The 18,984-nt window shown below is 36.9% G+C and overlaps 1 protein-coding gene across 1 annotated transcript in view; it reads left to right on the top strand.

The window, feature by feature from the left end:
* The window catches only part of KCNH8 (potassium voltage-gated channel subfamily H member 8), a gene marked incomplete at both ends in the record, with an annotated part of 175,750 nt that extends 157,484 nt beyond the window's left edge, over window positions 1-18,266 (top strand). The window contains 4 exons of the mRNA XM_084207923.1: window positions 1,289-1,644; window positions 5,548-5,654; window positions 6,724-6,800; window positions 17,559-18,266. Coding sequence (XP_084064049.1) covers window positions 1,289-1,644; window positions 5,548-5,654; window positions 6,724-6,800; window positions 17,559-18,266 — 1,248 coding nt within the window. The remainder of the gene's footprint in view (window positions 1-1,288; window positions 1,645-5,547; window positions 5,655-6,723; window positions 6,801-17,558) is intronic.
* Between the last annotated feature and the right edge of the window lie 718 nt (window positions 18,267-18,984).

The raw sequence follows: 18,984 nt of genomic DNA, 5'->3' as shown, positions 1-18,984 counted from the left end.
CACAACTTGGAATTCTTACTTCTTCATATATACCTCAAATTAAAAGATACCAGTTCACTAAATTTGTCAACACATACCAAGAGAAAAGCATACATTCAACGAAAGTGTGTTGCAACCAAATTAAACCCATGCTGCAGAACATTTAGACAGATGCTATCAGGGGCTTAGAATATTTGGATAGATTCCCCAAATCTGTATTTCCACCCAGCCAATCTGACTTGGCCTGAGTGTGGGATATCTGACTATGCAGGGTCATCTGAGGTTTTCTATCTAAAGATAATAGGGCCTTAATCAAGCTTGATTAAGAGGACTAGCCTGTAAAAAAAAAAAATTAAAGCAACAACTCCCTTTGAAACCATAAAACTGCATTTGGTTTGTTAATTTGACCTGGAATCTGAGTCTGCCTTAGGCTATTCACCTACTACCAATACAGAAAGTTGTACCATGGCAATAAATGGAACTATTTCTGAGTTAAGGTCTGATCTTGTCTGTGTTGGCACATGTCAGCATTCATGATCAGCATACTTTGTTACTATGAAAAAAACCCATTGATCTCCTACATTGCACTTTAATTAGTACATAAGTTAGAGAAAACAGGTCTACGTTGGCTCTAAATTTCCATGGTTCCAACATCAAGCATCTAAATCGCATTTTTTTTCAAAACCAGACATAGCTCTGCATTCTGATGACTCAGTTCTGAAGCCAAAACCATCACAGTATTGGTGCATTAACAGGACTTGGAGAGACTTTTCAGTTCAATCTACCATCCCAGCAATTACTCCCATTATATAAATTTAGAAGGACACAGAGACCATTGGGCTTGAGCTGAACTGGTGTAAATCCCATTTATACATGATAAAAGGTTCCACGTGAAAAAGGTGTATTATTTGAATTACCAGGCTCTAGCTCTTCTGTGGATCACCAAGATTCTGGTAGCATAACATTCAAGAAAAAAATGCCTCAGTTAAACAAAATTAATCTTCTCAAGTGTACATATGGCAAATGGCTTGTAAGAACTAGTCATGTACCCTTTCTTGGTAACAAAACGTATTGCAGTGGGTTTACTGACCGTGTCACGAGTGACCTTTTTTAATTTGGTTGTATTTTTCTTGTGTCTGCACATGTAGCCATAGCTGAAGCTATGGATAAGTTACAAAAGAGCTCTCTCTAATGAGAAATGAAAGCTGTGTTAAGTCTGGGTTTGTTCCAGAATGAACAGCAGAAAAAATAGGTTTCTGCAACATCAGGCTCTGAATTTTACACTAGTATGTATTATTTGTTATTTTAGACAGAGCTCAAGGGAAATGGAAATATAAAGAAGAGACTCCCTTCAATTGTGGAAGATGAAGATGAGGAAGAGGAGGGAGAAGAAGAAAGCAGCACCCTTTCACCAATTGATACACGAAGCACAAATAGTTCTCAGCAGAAGAAGACTGCAAGCAGCAAAAGCCACCTAGGGAGAAACTTGAAGCAGCTGGCCTCAGGAACTGTACCCTTTCATTCCCCCATCCGTGCTTGCAGCTCAAACCCCTCACGAGCCAAACATGAAACAGAGATCCATTACTACTCCAGAAGGAAGGAAAAAAACCTCAAATTGTACCTGTCAGCACTGACTGCCAGCGGCCCACCAGATCTGAGCCCAAGGTAAGGTAATAGTTATGAATGGTCATTTTCCTATCATGTGACTCCTATTAAAAATACCATGATTTTTTCACTATAAAAGTTATTCTTTAATAGTTTATACTTCTGTTCATCCCACATTATTGTAGGAACCATTGCACACTATGCAGAATGTTATGGCTTTAGAAGTTTATTGCAAACTAAAGTATTTTTACCCATAAAAAGGGCAGTAAAAAAAGTGAGCAACTGCAAAAATGGCTATTTAAATAGTCTGGCCTTATGGTGTCATTTAGTCTATAATATCCATTTCCACAATAGCACTATGAAACATTCTGAGTCCATCAGAGGTAGAAAAATTTAGAAAGCAAGTAAATGAAATTATAGCATAGCGAGGAAAATACAAAAAATTACTGGAGTACAGAACTATAATGGAAAACAACTGCCAAGCAATTTTGGAGGGTTTTTTTATTAGAGACGAGAAATCTGATCGTGGAAGTTATACAGACATTAAATACAGAGTTTAGCAAATCTGTTTTTCTGTGTCTTTTAACACAAAGAAGCATTGCATGACAATTTGAGGTATTACTAGTGTAAAATTTAAAATATTTCCATTTTTTAATTTGTACATTACTTACAAGTGATTTATTTAACCTGTTGCTAAATTGCTGCAGTGCAATCCTAGTTTTAGTACCAGTTCTTTAGAGAAATTACAAGCATACATGCAAGGTGATGCAGTGGTTCATCTTCCAGTTCAAGCTTTGGCTTCTATAAATTGAAGTGGTTTGCATGTTCAAACACTTCCTTTATTCATTAGAGGCAGAGTGGAAGTTTCAGGAACTTGCCATTGCAAATGTGAAATAGCCACAGCTTGAACAATATTTGTTTAACTCTGTCAAAGCACAAGTCCCTAGCCATGCAATTACAAAAAGGACATGGAAGATTATATAGAACTCTTTCCCCCTCATCATATAGTTTATTAGTACAGGCACATTTCAGCTAGTACCAGGATACAAAACAATCTTAGGTTTTCATAAAGTCATAGAAATCACAGAATCATTTAGGTTGGAAAATACCTCCAAGATCATGTCCAATCTTTGATGAAACACCACTATGCCAACAAAACCATAGCACTATGTGATCCTTTCTCATTTGTTTTTCTAGATCTCATATGAAATTGGTTCAGTCAGCTGTGAGTAAAGGTCATTATCATTCACAAAAAAAGTGGTAATTCAGGGAAAAACTACTTTTTTATATTTTATGCTGAAATGTAGTCTTGCTCATTATTGCTCTGAACTTATGCAGCCAGACATTGGCACCCAAGGCTGCAAGAGGAAATATGAAAATGTATGTTTACATATATTATTTCCTGCTTCCATCCATAATTTTATAACTGTAGACTAATCCTGTTAATAGGCTGGAAAACTGGCCCAAGATGTATGTTTTTCAGCCTTTTTTTTTCCCCAGATAAAACATTTTCATGTTATCTCCTAGGAGTTTATATTATTAGAATATTTAAACTGACAAGTTAATACCACTTTAAAAAATAGTCTTAAGTGTTTCCTTGTAAGCATTAAAGAGAAAATAAGACCTCAATTAAAATTCCCATTTACATTTGGTGTTGGCAAAGGGAGGCAAGGGAAAGACAAGACTCTGGTTGATATATCCAGGCTGTGTTGTTCTGAGGTGCATAAGAAATTTCTTAAGAAACTTCTGCTATGGATATTTCCTAGAGGAAACTAATTAGAATTCTTTACAGGTGCTTCAGTTTCTTTCTTTGTGCCCCACAGTGAAAGCAATAAAGCCCAGAGACTGGGTCAAATTTTTAAAGAGCTCTTTGTGCAAGGAACAGAAGCTAGAATTGTAGTTTCTAGAATAGAGCCCGGTCTTCCCAATTACTTTTGGGGTTCTGCCTATGAAGTGGAAAAGCACCAAAAAGGAAGAAAATGTAAGTGATAATAAGGGGAGTCCTAGGTGGAGGTTTTATGTAATTGAATCTCCTTAGACCTGCACGGAGGAGTGCACTCCAGCCCTAAGCAACTGGATAGAAGAGGTCACATGTTAATCTTTTCTGAATTTTTGGCTTCCAAGAGTGGCGTTTGCTGTTTTCAGGAGAGAATTCAAGGCTGTACTACAGCTGATTCAGAGAGGGGTGAAGCTTACCAATTACCTTTATGCCCTCATGTTTTCAATTCACTAGGTTATGTAGTTCCCCAGCCAGATCATTGTATATGAATAAGCATATTGCACATTACATATTTCCCACATAGAAGCTTGGCACTCCTAACTAGGTATTTGTGCTAATATAATTTCCTTTTAGTCTGAATCTTTAAACACTATAAAGAATGTAGCATCTATAAATTTCAAGTCACATCTGAGTAAGCTTTCTCCTGTGTGCTTTAAAGGCAGTTAAAATGTTAGCATTTTATATAATTAGAAACCTCTACAAAAGTGGTATTGGTGTTTAAAATTTGTCTTTTGAAGCAGTGAGACCAAATGACATTAAAGAGGTTTTATAGCAAATTTCAAACAAAGTAATCATTCTGGTTTTCAGCTGCAGATAGCAGTATAGGCCAGGTCTGCTGAAGCACCACATTTGAGTCTCCTCTTCTACTAGAGGTTGATTAAAATTAGAGTCAAGTCTTTTAACATCCAGCTGTCATCATGAACACTCAGACATGACCTGGAGACCTGAATCCATAGGAAGAGCCAAAAAGGACAAGAACACATGGTATGCATACAGAGGTCTGAGTTACATGGGTCTTTCAAGCCCAATACATCACAGATATCTCTGTGTTGTTTGTTCTTTTTCTCCAGGCATTTCCAGTCAAGAAGCTTTCATGAAAATATCTTTATTAGATGAAAATTTTAATGTTCATCATCACAAATTTATCCCCAATGACTGAGAGGCTAAGAATTTTCTGTCTCAGCCCTTCCAGAGTAGTATTTAACTCATCTGTCTGCTGTAAGACAGAATATGAAGCTTGTTCCTGGACAAAACAAGAAATTGTTGCTTCATATCAGTCAACTGGCAGTAGTATGATTCTCTTTCCTTGACTTTAATATAGTTCTCTTTATATCACATTTTTTAGCTGAGAACAGAAAATATTCATAATTATATATTTTTTAGTACTGTGTATTGATTCCTCCAATACTTGTTTTCTATTCTTTGAATGCAGAAATTGATTATTGTATAAAATACTGTTTGTTTGTTTTTTTTTCCCTTTGGCTTTCTTGACACTACAAACTAGAGATAACTGCTATATGCAGGTAGAAATAACTGGCAAAAATACCTTTTCTAATAGTCAGATCCAATACCATTACTAAGTAACTGGGGCACTGGGGACTGGTCTGCACATCTTCCTATATGAAATTTGCAAACAAGATTTCCCTGCCTGAGCTAGTTCATTTCAAAGAAATTTAGAATAACTATTTGCATGGAAATGATACTTTTGACTGAAGTTTAGAGAAATGTTTTCATAAATTTATTATGTTCAGGATTAGGCTCTGCCTAAGTAAACCTAATATAACAGCCTGATTATGTGCAGGGAAATTTTAGCTTTACAAGAACATAGTGAAGCCTCTTTAGGTTGTGCAGAAGAAAGAATAGCAACAGATTACTGTAGACATGAAAAGCAAAATATAGTCCTTGAAGTTTTGGATTGGACCCAGATTATGCTGTAAAAGTCGTGAAATTTTGAAACCTCAGTTAATTACACTTGGCCTCACATTCCTTCCATTATCAGTAATTTTCATTTGTAGTGACTCACAAGAAGTTATGCAATATATTAGGTTCTGCTTTTCTCTAAACTTAATCTTGTGGAAAATTTACCATTGTTTAAAAATGTGTCCTTTAGGAATAATTTTTACAACATAATTATGGGCATAATATTTGTGAAACTGCTCCATTACTCCAATTTTTCTCAACAGAATTGTCGATGGGATTGAGGATGGAAACCATAACGAAGAAAGCCAAACCTTTGACTTCAGTTCTGATCAGCTCAGGCAGGAATCCAGGTTATCTCCTACAACTGGAGGTGAGCATTGCCTGGGAAAATCACTTTTTAGTGAAAACAGTTTTCATAACTGTTTTTTGTTCCCCTTTATTTCTTTCATCCTCACTAGTGGCATAAATGGATTAAACATATATTTGTACTCTCAGTACCATTTCAGTGCCACAATTGTAAAAAAATACAAGGTCCCAAAGGTCATTTGTTGTTTTCCTGCTGACAGACAGTCATGATAAAACAGTTTGTGGAGGGAACTGGTTTTTCATGCATTATGCTTTACCAGAAGAATTGTACAAACTGCCTCACACTCCCAAACCCTTGGTCATGGAAGGCGCTAAACAAAAGGACAAAATTGAACATAAAAACATTCTAATACCAAACTGAAAAAAAATTCAAGCCATAAATAAGAAGAAAACAAAACAACCAAACAAAAAATACCAAACAACCAAACAAAAAACCTACCCAATTAATTAAGAGCCATATGTAAACCTGGCTCTTAATATTTTTTTTAAAAGTTCGAGAAGTGGAGGGATATGGAACTATACAGATTTTTAAAAGAGTGAAAACATTTAATTACAAGGAGTTTCAGGCCTACACCCTGAAAAGGTTGGTGAAGTAGCACTACAAAGCAATGGAACTTGTCAAGATGGGGGGAAAAAGAAAGATTTTAAAAAAAGAGACAGAGGGATGTTTCCAACATCCCCTCTTTTAGAAGTAAACAGCTCCCACATAGCTAAGTACCTTTATCATGGTGGCAACTAGGACATATCTTGTTTCTCTTAAAGCCAAGCAGGAAAATAACAATTGAAGTTCAGTCATATTGATGATCTTTAAAAAGTGTTGAGCTGTCACATGGATGGCACCAGGGTTGTCATCTTCATTCTTTTCAGGTCTAGAGGGAAGAAAGCAGTATGGACTTTATTAATTGCACTTTTTTCAAACATTTTAAAATTATCATTAAACACATGGTTTAATTTTCATCCTAGACAACTGCAAAACGGGTTTAAATTTAAAAGATTGGTTGAATGCAAGAACAGTATGATCATTTCTAAGTGATTATACTCTTGTCATTTACATGAATTTGAATTCTTTTCAGAGGCTGAAATTGGTGCTGCTGTGCTCATTATCAAAGCAGAAGAGACCAAACAGCAGATCAGCAGGCTTAATAATGAGGTAACAAGATTTTGTGGGGGTTGAAGGATATTAACAGTGATTCAAGGAATGCTGGAGAAAACTCGGGAACATGATAAATGTGTTATAAATGAGTTTACAAAACTGGATGAGGTTCCTACATGTAGGGCAGTTTGGGGCTTATAACTCATTCTCAGATTAATTCTCTACATGAAGCCTACAAAAAAGTTTGTGTCACATGCTAGGGCTAAAACCAGAGTGAGGTAAGTGTATCTGATTTTCCAAGGATTTAGCCTCTTCTGGGTATGCCTCCATTTGTCTCATTCCTCTCATTATTTCCCCAAGTTCCTTCTCCTAGATTTTCTTGTCTTGAGGTGTGTTGTGCTTTTACAGAATTTCCTTGAAAGAAATGCAAATCCATTCATGTTCAAATTTACATAAAATGATTCAAATCACTTTACCCGGGTTCTGCTTAGGATGAAAGAGAGCTTCATCCCTTCCTGCTCAAGCAATGTGACCCAAGGAATGCAGGGCCAATAGTGTTCAGTGGCATTTTCTATTCCTCCCTTTTAATAATTTCAAACCTGTAATCAGCTATCAGTCCAACACTAAGGAGATGTTCTGGGCTGAATTGTTTTATTGACACAGCCCTGGCAGTACTTTAGCTGACAGTATTAAAGCATCAGACTAACTTCACAGTTGTACTGCAAGACTAAAATCTGTCCCAGCCTACTGATCTTTCACTGTGAAAAGATTAGAGACAATTCCTTATACTTCCACATGAGGAAACATTTAAATAAGTCCCACTACATAGTTTCACTTCTTCCCTGAGCTCTTTGGTTACCAGAAATGTCCAGGTTTTTTTTTATTTTTCCTTCTTTATTGTGTACAATTAATCTAGTTATTATTTCCCACTTACAAAGTATTGGGCTTATAAACCTCCTTCATCCTGAGTCAGCTTAAGTTGATTAGATAACTTAAATATCCTAAGCTAAGACTGCCTGCATGGTTAGTCAGTTACTATGGATGCATTGCCTCATTTGTATGTCAAACTGTAGAGTTCAGACAAAAGTCTCATGACCCATTGACTATGGGTCATGAAAAATGATGGGTTTTTATAGGATTTGGTCAAAGAACTCAAAAAAACCCCTTTGAGATGTTCATTGGCACCACCATCATGATAGAAAATTATATTTCCTACGTAGTGCTTTTGAAACACACAAGTCATATTGATTCATCCCTTTTGAGGACAGTCATTTTTAAAATAGGAGGATGTATTATGTGGCTATCCGCAAGAGGCAGTTGGAAAATATATCATGGTGACAGATGTTCCAAGGCAGGCATCTTGTGGATTAAACAAACATTTCAACTGGAACAGTTCAGGGCTTCTCATTGCTTTTCTGGTGAAAAGTGATAAATAAATAAATCTTGGAGTAGGGCAATATGTTAATCAAAAAAAGAAAAAAACCTCCACATGTTCAAGGTCGTTTCTCTCCACATGGAATTTTAATTTTGCCCTAATGATACTATCTGAACAAAATGTTATGCGATTTGTTCATTCACATTAACATAACACAGGCAGTAGGACTAGATTTAGATTTCATAGGTAATATTCTGGGCTCAGATCCCAGAGATGGATGGGTATCCTCCAAGTCCTCCCATGGATCAAAATTTACATTGGAAAAAACTGCATGACTGACAGGCTTCTTAATTGCATATTCTACATGTACTCAAACATGCCCCAGCTGGAGTTTCTGAAGTAATAATATGGAGTTGGTGCTTACCCAAATGAGCCTCTGGGTCACCTTGCTGACCCACAGTAGCTGCTGCTTGAAGTTTTTTTTGTTGTTGTATAAAGTGTAGAATATTTTTAGACCCAATGCTTTCATCATCCCATCATTTGATGATGACCAGTAATGGGAACTTAGCACTGATGCTGCAGCAGACTACTAGCCGTAGTTAAAATGCCAGCAGAGTCAGAAACAAAGCTCTCTATTAAAGACATGCAGTCTCCTCCTGGTAAAGCAATTATGAGAAAATAGGTCACAAGTAGCCAGCAGCAGTAAACACTGTCATTAATACATTTTCCAGCAGAGATCAGAAATCAATGAATGAATGCAAAAATAACTGCTTTCATGAAAGGCAATTGTATTACAACAGTTCACTAGTTAGCTTAGAAACATTTCAGCTGTTCATGGGGGGTAAAAGACATGTGTCTTTCCATTCAGACTTTCAATACAGTCTCTTGTTAGCAAAGCAAAACAAAATGTTACCCCAGAGAAAAATCTACAAAATTAGTTATACGTAGTTTAGAAACACAGCTGAGCTCTTGGCAGTATTTTAGGTATATGGCACTCACTACATAATCCAAACACCATTTCATTTACCTAGGAGAGTAACAGAAGTCAGTGCCTTGGTTTCACTTCTCAGATTTGTTAACTTTAGCAGTAATGGATGCCCAGACTTCCTCTAAGGAGAGTAATTACCAGAGTCAGCACAGTGGATGAGAGACAAACTTGAGCACACCCCTAATTGCTGTTGTACAGCTCCATGGTTTGGCTGCTCAGCCAGTTCACCACCTTCTTCACTTCCTCACCTAACTTCACTGCTCATTGAGCGTTCACACTGATACAGGAATTTCCTCCCAGTTCAGTATTTCAAGGCAGAGTGGAATAGGATGACTTTATCTCCTACCATGTTTGTCCCTTCCTCTTAGGATAAATAATCAATTAATTAGGCAGACATGATATTCATTATAGTTCAGTAACTTCAGTATATGGCAGGTGAGAGCTAGGGTTCAAGTTCTTGTTCTGGTAAAAACACAGTTATTTAAGCAATAGCTTCAAGATTAGGTTATTGAATATTTACCAGCATTGTACCTCTGCTCAGCTGAGAAAACTTGATTCAAAGACCTGCTCCAAACTAAGCAGAGCAAGAATTCAGGAAGAGTATTCTGCCTTACAAGACTGTGTCCTTCCTTTGCAGAGATCTCTACATGTGACCTGGCCTTACAAATGTATTTTTATGCAAAGGCTGATCAAATGAGTGTATCTGAATATTTATCATATTTTCAGAGGCGCCATTTACCTGATGCAATCACAGATAACTACCAAGGAGCCCACAAAGTAAAAACAGGAAACCACTAAGCAGATTTTCTGAGGTATACAGATGGACAAGACATTTAGATAAAGCACCTGCCTATCACTGTTCCATTGCCTGTATCGAATAAAGCTTTTGACTCTCTATCATTTGAATGCCACTGTATGAAAAGAACAGAGAAATACATTTACGTGGATTCAGTTTGAAAATCCCAAACCTGAATTATTTAAAACAGATCAGCTAGAATAAGAAAAATACCCAATATTTAGTCATTATCCCCCCCCCCAATTACGTGTACACATTCTCCATCCAAAAACATGGGTACATGATTTTGAGTCAGATAAAAAGGCCATCTCATACAGTCCATGAAGACAAACTCAGATTGCTTTGTCATATCCCCTGGTTTCCTCATATGCAACTCAGCCTCAGTGCAGCCTCACTTCAGAAATCTGGGGGCTGATTCCATGTTTTACCACATTAGTAGATCCCACAATTACAGTACTCACATTTCTCCCATTCAACTGAAAAACAAACAAACATGAGGAAATATGAATAGGGTCAGGTTTTGAGCTAGATAATTGCCTTCTATTTAGCTCCACATTGGAGCACTTAGTGGAAATTTAGCTATTTTTAATTTTAGGGTTTTTAAATGCAAGTACTTAAAATAAGCATCTGGCACTTATGCAGAACAGAGAAAATATATTCACGGGGATATTTAACTTTCATCTAACAAAAGGAACAATCCTAAACAAATATGTTTCTTTTCCAAATCATAAATTTTAAGCATATATTATTTTAAAATATATTTCAATTCCAGCTGCCAAAAATCAATCCCATTCTCCTCTCAGTACAGAAAAAATGCATTTTTAGTATTAAAAATATATGCAAATGATAATTAAGGCCACTAAAGAAAATTTGGTGAAGCCAGTCAGGCTTCTACTTTTACATAGGGGATATATTGTTAAAGTTCAATTTGCGACTTGAGAGTTCATATAATGAACTCGCTTGACTTAGAGTAATTAAATACATGTTCTTCTTAACAAGTTCATAATTCTATCATCACACAAGAGAAATTACTTTTTGCAGCGAGGCTATCCCAGTGATTTGGTTTGTAAAACATCTTTCAAGCAAGAAAAATGTGGCAAAAAGTGAACTAATGATATTTATAGATGATGAAAACTATTAAAAGTAATCTACCCATTTTGGATTTTAGCCATGTCAATTTCACATTAAAGCAAAAACATAAAACCAAGTTTCATTTGTATGAAGAAATAAAAGCTTTCTAAACAATACATGCAGACTGAATTCACTTTGCCTACTGAGATTTTTAAAAATGCATCTTCTCTTTTAGGACTGACATTTGTGTTTCCAAAGAAGCTTGTTGTTTTGTCTCTCTACTCTCATACTTTGATAGCTGTAGAGAAGTCTTTCCAGCTAACTTTTTTGTTCTTTTAGTGTTAGCTTAATAGGTATTGGCTGATGAAGGCAACAAAAATAGTTGATGCTCTGAAGCTTAGATTGTATTTTTTTAACCAGAACACACTGCACATACATGACATAAGTCCCATATGCTGTGGTGTGTCCCTGGCACTTTTCCTTGGTGGAAAGGTACCTGAGACAAAGGAATTAACCAAGAGTATGCAGTATAGCCATGCAGTATACAAATCAACTGGACACCAAAAGCTGACTTCAAATTTGAATAAAAAATAATTATTACCATGGCACATGATGACGATTGTCCAGTTAATATCTAACAGGAATTTCAAAATGTTTCTGTACTCATAACATCTATTTTCCCAACATCTAAATGTGAATGCCTGTAGGTATCCAAGTTCATAAGTTCACAGCTTTTTCTTTTTTGCCTAGAAGATTATAAGAAAAAGTTGATTGGTGTTCTCCTTCTAAAATCAATTTATTCTGGAAACATGCTATTCCAGCAGATCTCAGAAAACCAAATTTCTTTTGACTTTCTTTGCCCATTACATTTGCTGGAAGCTCTTCACTGGTATCATTTTCTTTTGAATTGTCTTTTGTCATATCTTGGAAGTCACTGACAAAGTACACAATGTCAAGCAGCCTTAATAATTCCTTGTGAAGAAAACCCCTTTATAGAGTTCAATTAAAGAAGATACACTGTTTGGGCATCCTGGGAGTATGATTAATGCCCTCAAAGTGTCATTCAGCAGACCTCCATAGACATTTTTCTATAATACTCTGCCTAGGCAGAATATTATATTCATGCCTCTGACATTTTCTTTACAGATGTAATGTTTAACATTTATCTTTCTTGAATTTCATATTACTGATATTTAAAAGTGAACATGAATTTCATTTAGACATTCAAAATAAACATTAAATAAAAACAGATCTGGATAGGGTGCTGAAAAGAATATCTTTAAATGTCCATGGATGACAGCTAGCTATTGGTCATAAAACCATTCCAATCACATATGAATCCAGCTTATGGTGATTATGTCTCCTTCACATTTTCTTGTAGTTCTAGAAGAATGTCAGATGGACAGTGACATCTTAGAAGTCTTCTGACAAGATGTGTATTATGTCTAAAGTTTCTTCTTGTATTTTGAAACAGCTCTTCAGTTGAAGAAGAGAATTATAGTTTTGCCATGGCTTATTCTTAAGAACCATAACATTGCCTGTCCTCTTTTAATTATTCATTTAGATGCTTATAGAAATTGTCTGCTTAATATTTTTGCCCAATATTGTATATACTACCTCAGGTTTCCTTTCGTCAGTATGTGTTGCCAGCTTCTCCTCTCCCAGCCTCCTGGGATTTCCACAATCCTCCATTTTCTCCCAATCAATAGTTAGTCAACCAGTTTGTCCCCGGTAATTTTTAACTCTTTGAAGCAGTAGCTTCCAAACCTGATTTTCTTATTGCCACCGTTATGCTGACACTGTCCTGATTCTTTGCCAATCTGAAGGCAGAGTCCACATCCAACAATCATAGAATCATGAAATGGTTTGGGTTGGAAGGGTCTATAAAGAACATCCAGTTCCCACCCCCCTACAAGGGGCAGGGACACCTTCCACCTAGACCAGGTTGCTCAGAGACCCATCCAGCCTGGCCTTGAACACCTTGAGGGATGGGGCACCCACAGCTTCTCTGTGCAATCTGTTCCAGTGCCTCACCACACTCACTGTGAATATTTTCTTCCCAATATTTAAACGGAACCTACTGCCTTTCAGTTTGAAGCCATTACCCCTTGTCCTGTCACTACATCATCTTGTAAATGATCCCTCTCCCTCTTTCTTGTAGCCTTCCTTTAGGTACTGGAAGGTTATTTCAAAGCCTCCTCTTTTCCAGGCTGAAAAATCCCAATTCTCTTAGCCTTTCCTTGTAGGACAGGCGCTCCATACTTCTAATCAACTTTCCTCTCATACCCCTCCGCCTCCCCTCTCCTTCCCACCAGATTCACTCCCAGTGAAGAGTCACAAATTATTATTAAAACTGCAGTTTGGGAACCCCTTTTCTATACTGAGTTTCATGGGACCCTTGTTAACTTGAATATATTTAAATACTCTAGTCCTTTAAACTTCTCTTGTTTATCCTTATATGCTTAGTAGCAATAATCTTGGTGTCCTAATTTACCCAGACACACTGGTCACTAGAACTACCAAAGAGCTGGCTAGAGAGTGAGCAGACAAATTACCACATTTCCTACTCTTACATGGTAAAGCCAATTTCACAACTTTCCAGATTCCCGGATTTATGTCACTGAAACTAAATCATCATGTCACTGCACAAATCCTATAGATTTGATCTGAACTCAGATTAGCTGCACTGGATTTTTTTTTTCTTTCTGCAACTAGCTTTGTTTCTAAAGCCATTAAATCAGAAACATCTGTCACCAGAATACCAATGGCCACAGAGCTGCTGATAGATGATCAATGAAGAGTCTGTCTTTGCTCAATTCTTGTTCCATTCATTCAACAGCACAGTCAGTAAGAAACAGAATACCAGCAGTTAGTCAATCTGAGCTTCAAAGACAATTCATTCTAGCTGAAAATCTCCCTGACTTAATGAAAAACCAGAATAGAAGAAACAATGAAAGACCAAGCAAGGGAATAGAGAAGCTGCCATATGCAGTGCAAGCGAAGCAACTCCTCCACTTTGCCAAAATACAGCTTCCATTTCTCAAGAAGCCAATATTCATCTTCACTTCTTTGGGTGCTCAGAAAGAGTCAAAGCAGGAAGATATCTGGGTCTGAAGTTTGAATTCCAAAGGGGAGTAAACACAGGGAGAGAAAAACATGTACAGATAAGAATCTAATCAGCTTATAAACAGAAAAAAAGTCTTATTTTATCCATTATTTAAATTTAGGGTTCATTATTAAAGTCACCCTAGGACATTCAGAATTACCCAGGACCAGTGATGAGAGCGAGGCATTCCAGTTTAAAATTTGTCTTCAAATATAATGGGAAAAAAAAGAAATCTGTTTAGCCATTTAAACAAGCAACAAGCATCACACCATTCCTACCTAACTACATGGAACAAAATACTCAAACTTCTGAACAGTTTAATACTGGTAGTAAAGAAAAATACTCTATCTTCTGAAACCGTCAAAGTAATTTTAAAATATAAACTACATCTACTAAAAATTTTGAATATATCCTTTCCTGATAACCTAGTCTACTAAAAAAGGCAGCCGCACTAAAAAGGCACTATCAACCAGTTTGAGAAGCACCTCTTGCTACTTGAAGCTAAATCCTCATAAAACCCAGTTTCTAAACCCAGAAACATTGCAGTGTCTTTTTCAAGTCCTAGGAAGTGTTAAGGCAGCATTTCAAGTATATTTGGGTTCTCGGAGATAATTTTAAAGCTGTCTGCCTAGCACAGCAGGAACCATTCGTACCATAGCTGTTCTGCCTAGCAATAATCAGTGAGCTACTGAAAAGTGTGCAGCCTTACAGGCATGCCAGGAATTAGCGCTTTTTCCTCAGGAAGAAATCATACTGCTTTCAATTTCTCTTTCATAGACTTAAAATTCCTTTGGCTTTCAATCCCTGTTCTTTTACACTTTCTCAAACACTGTGAAATTGTTAATAGTACTGATAACATTTTTTCCCCTGTTACACCTTTTTATTTTCATCTGCTCAGGGTTCTCTTTAGGGTATAAAAATAATAGCATAAACAGTGTAACGTTGGAAGGAACACTAATGTTATGCTATGCATGTGCAGAACTACAATAATATAGAGACATATGATAATTAATAGCAATACAGATACTGAAGGTTTAATCTTGTAATCTTGTCATTGTAAAATCCTGAAAGCTACATATTTTTTTGTGTATGCGACATTCAGAATAGGTCCAAACAGATCTTACTAACTGATAGTGGTGAATTAAGTTTGGCATAACTATTCTGACTATCATACTACTGGAAACCATTAAAGCCTACTTTATAGGGGTTTATCAGGTAAATTCCTATGTTGTTGCAAGAGTAAGTTTGTGAGAAGAAAACACTCTATGAGCTAGCTGATATGTCAAAAATAGAGTATCTGGGTACTAGAGCAAGTTATAGTGAACAGAAATTCAGGGCTGCCGCAAGTGCTGATGCTGGGATTGATTTTTGCTGTATTTTCTTAATGATTTGGCAAAAGAAACATGCTAAATGATGATTCACCTTCTGAAAAGCTCATAAGTGAAGAGAAATGGAAAACAAAAAACGAGGATCAAAGCAAACAAGACATTTTAAAATTGCGGATATTTTCACACAGCATAGTTTAGGTAAGGTACATACTCATAAGGTAGTGTCAATAATTTTATTTGCACACCTGTAGAAATCCCTGAGAAAATGATGCAAGTTGGCAAATTATGCACAGAAAATATTTGCTGCATCCATGAGGTGTAGGGGCCAATGATGAACCTAAAAAGAACTGATGACCAGTGAATCTAGATAGCCGTGAGTTTGATTGTCTGTCTTCCCCCATCCTACCCAAAAAAGCTTCTGGAGATTTTACAATTTTATCTCCTAGGGTCCAACAGAACTTAGGAGTTCTTGCAAAGTTGATTTGTCCAGAAATCTCACTGTTTTCTCACAGTCTGATGGTACCAAGAACCTTCACTGGCTGCTCTGATCCCAAGGGAAATCTGCTCACAGAGCACTTCGGCATCGTATTTTAATTTCTCACCTTCTGGTGAGTTACCAGGCATTCAAAGCTTCATCTCTACTGGCAGAAGAGGATCTCATGGTATTTTCTATCTACCTGTGTGACTCAATTAGACAAGGCAGAAAGAAAGAGAAGTGCAGAGACAGAGATCCTGTCGCCTGCCTCTCAAGAGTCTCCTCCCTTAAAGGACTTTCTCTCCAAAGGCAGTGTGATCATTACAAAGTTATTAAACAGTATATTGGGTTTGACCTCTAAGCTCAGAGAAAAATAAATACATCTATAGGAGCTGCATTGGAGCTTCCTACTTTCTTCTCCGAATTTCTTTATAATTATTGTGCCTGTAATAACACAATCAAACTCAGCCTGAAATGTATTTCCAGCAGATTTCTTCAGAACTATCCTGACAGAACAATGAAAATTAGTCTGTATAGGTCATCTAATCAGTGGTGTCTACTTGAGGTCAAAGAAGGGCTCCCTGAATTAGCTATTTTCTTTTTGACATGTGGCTTGAAGATGAATGCGCAGTCATGTCTTTTTTCAACAGAGTAGCATCAGTATGAAAAACTCTATTTTAATGATAATGATGGTGCTTTGACCTAAATAACTAACTAGTTGATAACTATCATGGAGACAAATTTACATTCTACCCTTCAAAATAATGAGTGGGTTACTTTTATGTTTGAGCTAGGCTTTTTTTTTTGCCCAGAACATCCTTATAAAGGCCTAAAAACTGTCCCCATTAACGTTCAGATGCCAGTCAACTTTAAAACACAAGTTCAGAACTTGCCAATCTGATCACCACCCAAAACAGCAGTGTTGAGGAAAGACTTCATGTACTTTATGGAACCAAATGGATGATATCAGCAGTTTCAGCATTTAAGAGAAAAGGTCTGATAAAAAACCTGATCCTTCCTTTTGCACATGCACCAGAGAAATCTATGCAATGGATTAATGTCTGTTATATGTAGTAACTTTCAAGCATACACAAAAGTGCATGGAAACAAACTATTCCACAATCTCATATTTTTAAAATAATTACAGGTAGCAAGTAGGTTTTAGATTTTTCATGTTTTTTCCCCCCCTTTTTTTTTAGTAGTAGTCCACAAGATTTTCATTTAACTGCTATTTGCATCCAACAACTTAGAGATGGATTTCTTTTATTTTGCTATGAATACAGCAGTATACTTCACATGTATTTCTAAACAAGATTTCACAAGATCCAATTTTTATGTAATTCATCAGCATGAAATTGTTTAATAAAAAGGTTTTATGGTTTCAAATATTTAACAATTGCTCAAGAAAATATCGATGTCATACCGCATCTTGAAATCATCTCAGTTCTGACCCTATGACTGTTTTTTATATAGAGAGAATAATTTGAAATCAGATGAATTAAAGTAGCTGGAAAGACTATTTCCTACATATACACCAGCAAAATGCATTTCTTTAGTGTAGAGACACTGTGCCAAATATGAGAGTTGTTATTGCTAGAAAGAAAAGAGGGATGTATGTACATATTTTAGGCATGGCACGTGAATAAATACTGTGATATTTTGCCCTTTCACAACAGATGACATCTTTAAGCCAAGAAGTCTCACAATTACGTAAGGATATGAAGAATGTGATGCACCTTCTGGAAAACCTGCTCACGTCCCAGAAGCCTCCAGGATTCTGTGCTGTGCACAGCCTATCTCGAAGCCCCACAATGGACAGTCTGCAGCCCCGAGTGGCTTGGACTACACATCAGCCTTGCTCACACATGCAAGCTGGGAACTTCACTTGCACCAAAGCACAACTTTGCCGTGGAAACACACTATGTGACATTTGGAATACAGATCTGTCTTCTGTAGGCAGCAGTCCCCAAAGGACTGAACCCAACCTGCAAAACTCAATGGATGCTGAACTTTATTGTACAACAGGCCTTCAAAATTCCCCCTCCCAGTATCAGGTAATTCAGAAAGACAATCTGCAATTTTTAAGATGCACCTCTCCCCATTCAGACACTACCCTGACTCCTCTTCAGTCTATTTCAGCAACCCTTTCTCCTTCAGTATGTTCTTCATCAGAGACATCGCTGCACCTAGTGCTGCCCAGCAGATCAGAGGAAGGGAGCTTTAGCCAAGGAGCAATCAGCTCACTAAGCCTTGAGAACCTGCCAGGATCATGGGACCTGGAAGGAACAGCTGGAGTAACTTCTGCACAGACCCCAGATTTCCCACTAGACATTGTGGCAAGCACAAGAGATGTTGATAAAGACTGCCAAGCCATAGATGTATGAGAAACAGTGAAGTGGTACTCAAAGCATGTTCCACAGCTGCCAGTTTTAACTTTAGAGAGTACTGCATGACTGCTTCATTTGATCCCCATTTTGGCGATCGTGGAGACTTACAAACATGAAAACTCAGAATTATAGAAAGTAAGAAAAGGTAATGGTTCATACTATAGGAAAAACAATAAATTTCTAGATTCTAGAAGCATGTTGAAAAAACCATTTTGAATACAGATATAACTTGTCTGTTTGACAGACTTTTGTGATAGTCCAAAGACCCTGAGGGTCAGAGCAGCTGGAAGTCTAGCACAAAGAACTGTCGTGGGTGGCTTTTGTTCATCGAAGCAAAGGTTTTCCCTGAGTGTCTGACTGTTGTTCCCAAACAATATCTATGGCACTGTTTGCTTCAGGTGATCGTGGGTCCTGCTGGTCTTTTTGTCAGTTGTGTGAAGGCAAAGGACATTCGCTGCATGTCATCTAGACAATCAACCAAATAGAGCTGCTAGAGAGTGCTTAGATGTTGCACGTTATTCGTCATGTAAATGAAACCTCTTAATTTATCTAAAAATACTATTTTTATATACTTGGTATGAAACATGTACCTAAAAATTATTTAAAATATTTATAAAGAGAATAAGAGTTTGGTTTCATTTTGGTAAAAGCTTGCAGTTTTAACAAGAAATGCACTACCATCGTGTATTAGATCAAATACTATTTATTGTTAAGA

Source organism: Fringilla coelebs (genome assembly GCF_963513975.1).
Source record: "Fringilla coelebs genome assembly, chromosome: 1".
In the NCBI taxonomy this organism is placed as follows: Eukaryota; Metazoa; Chordata; class Aves; order Passeriformes; family Fringillidae; genus Fringilla; species Fringilla coelebs.
Note: the sequence above shows the minus strand (reverse complement) of the source record. Positions and strands in the feature narration are given on the sequence as shown.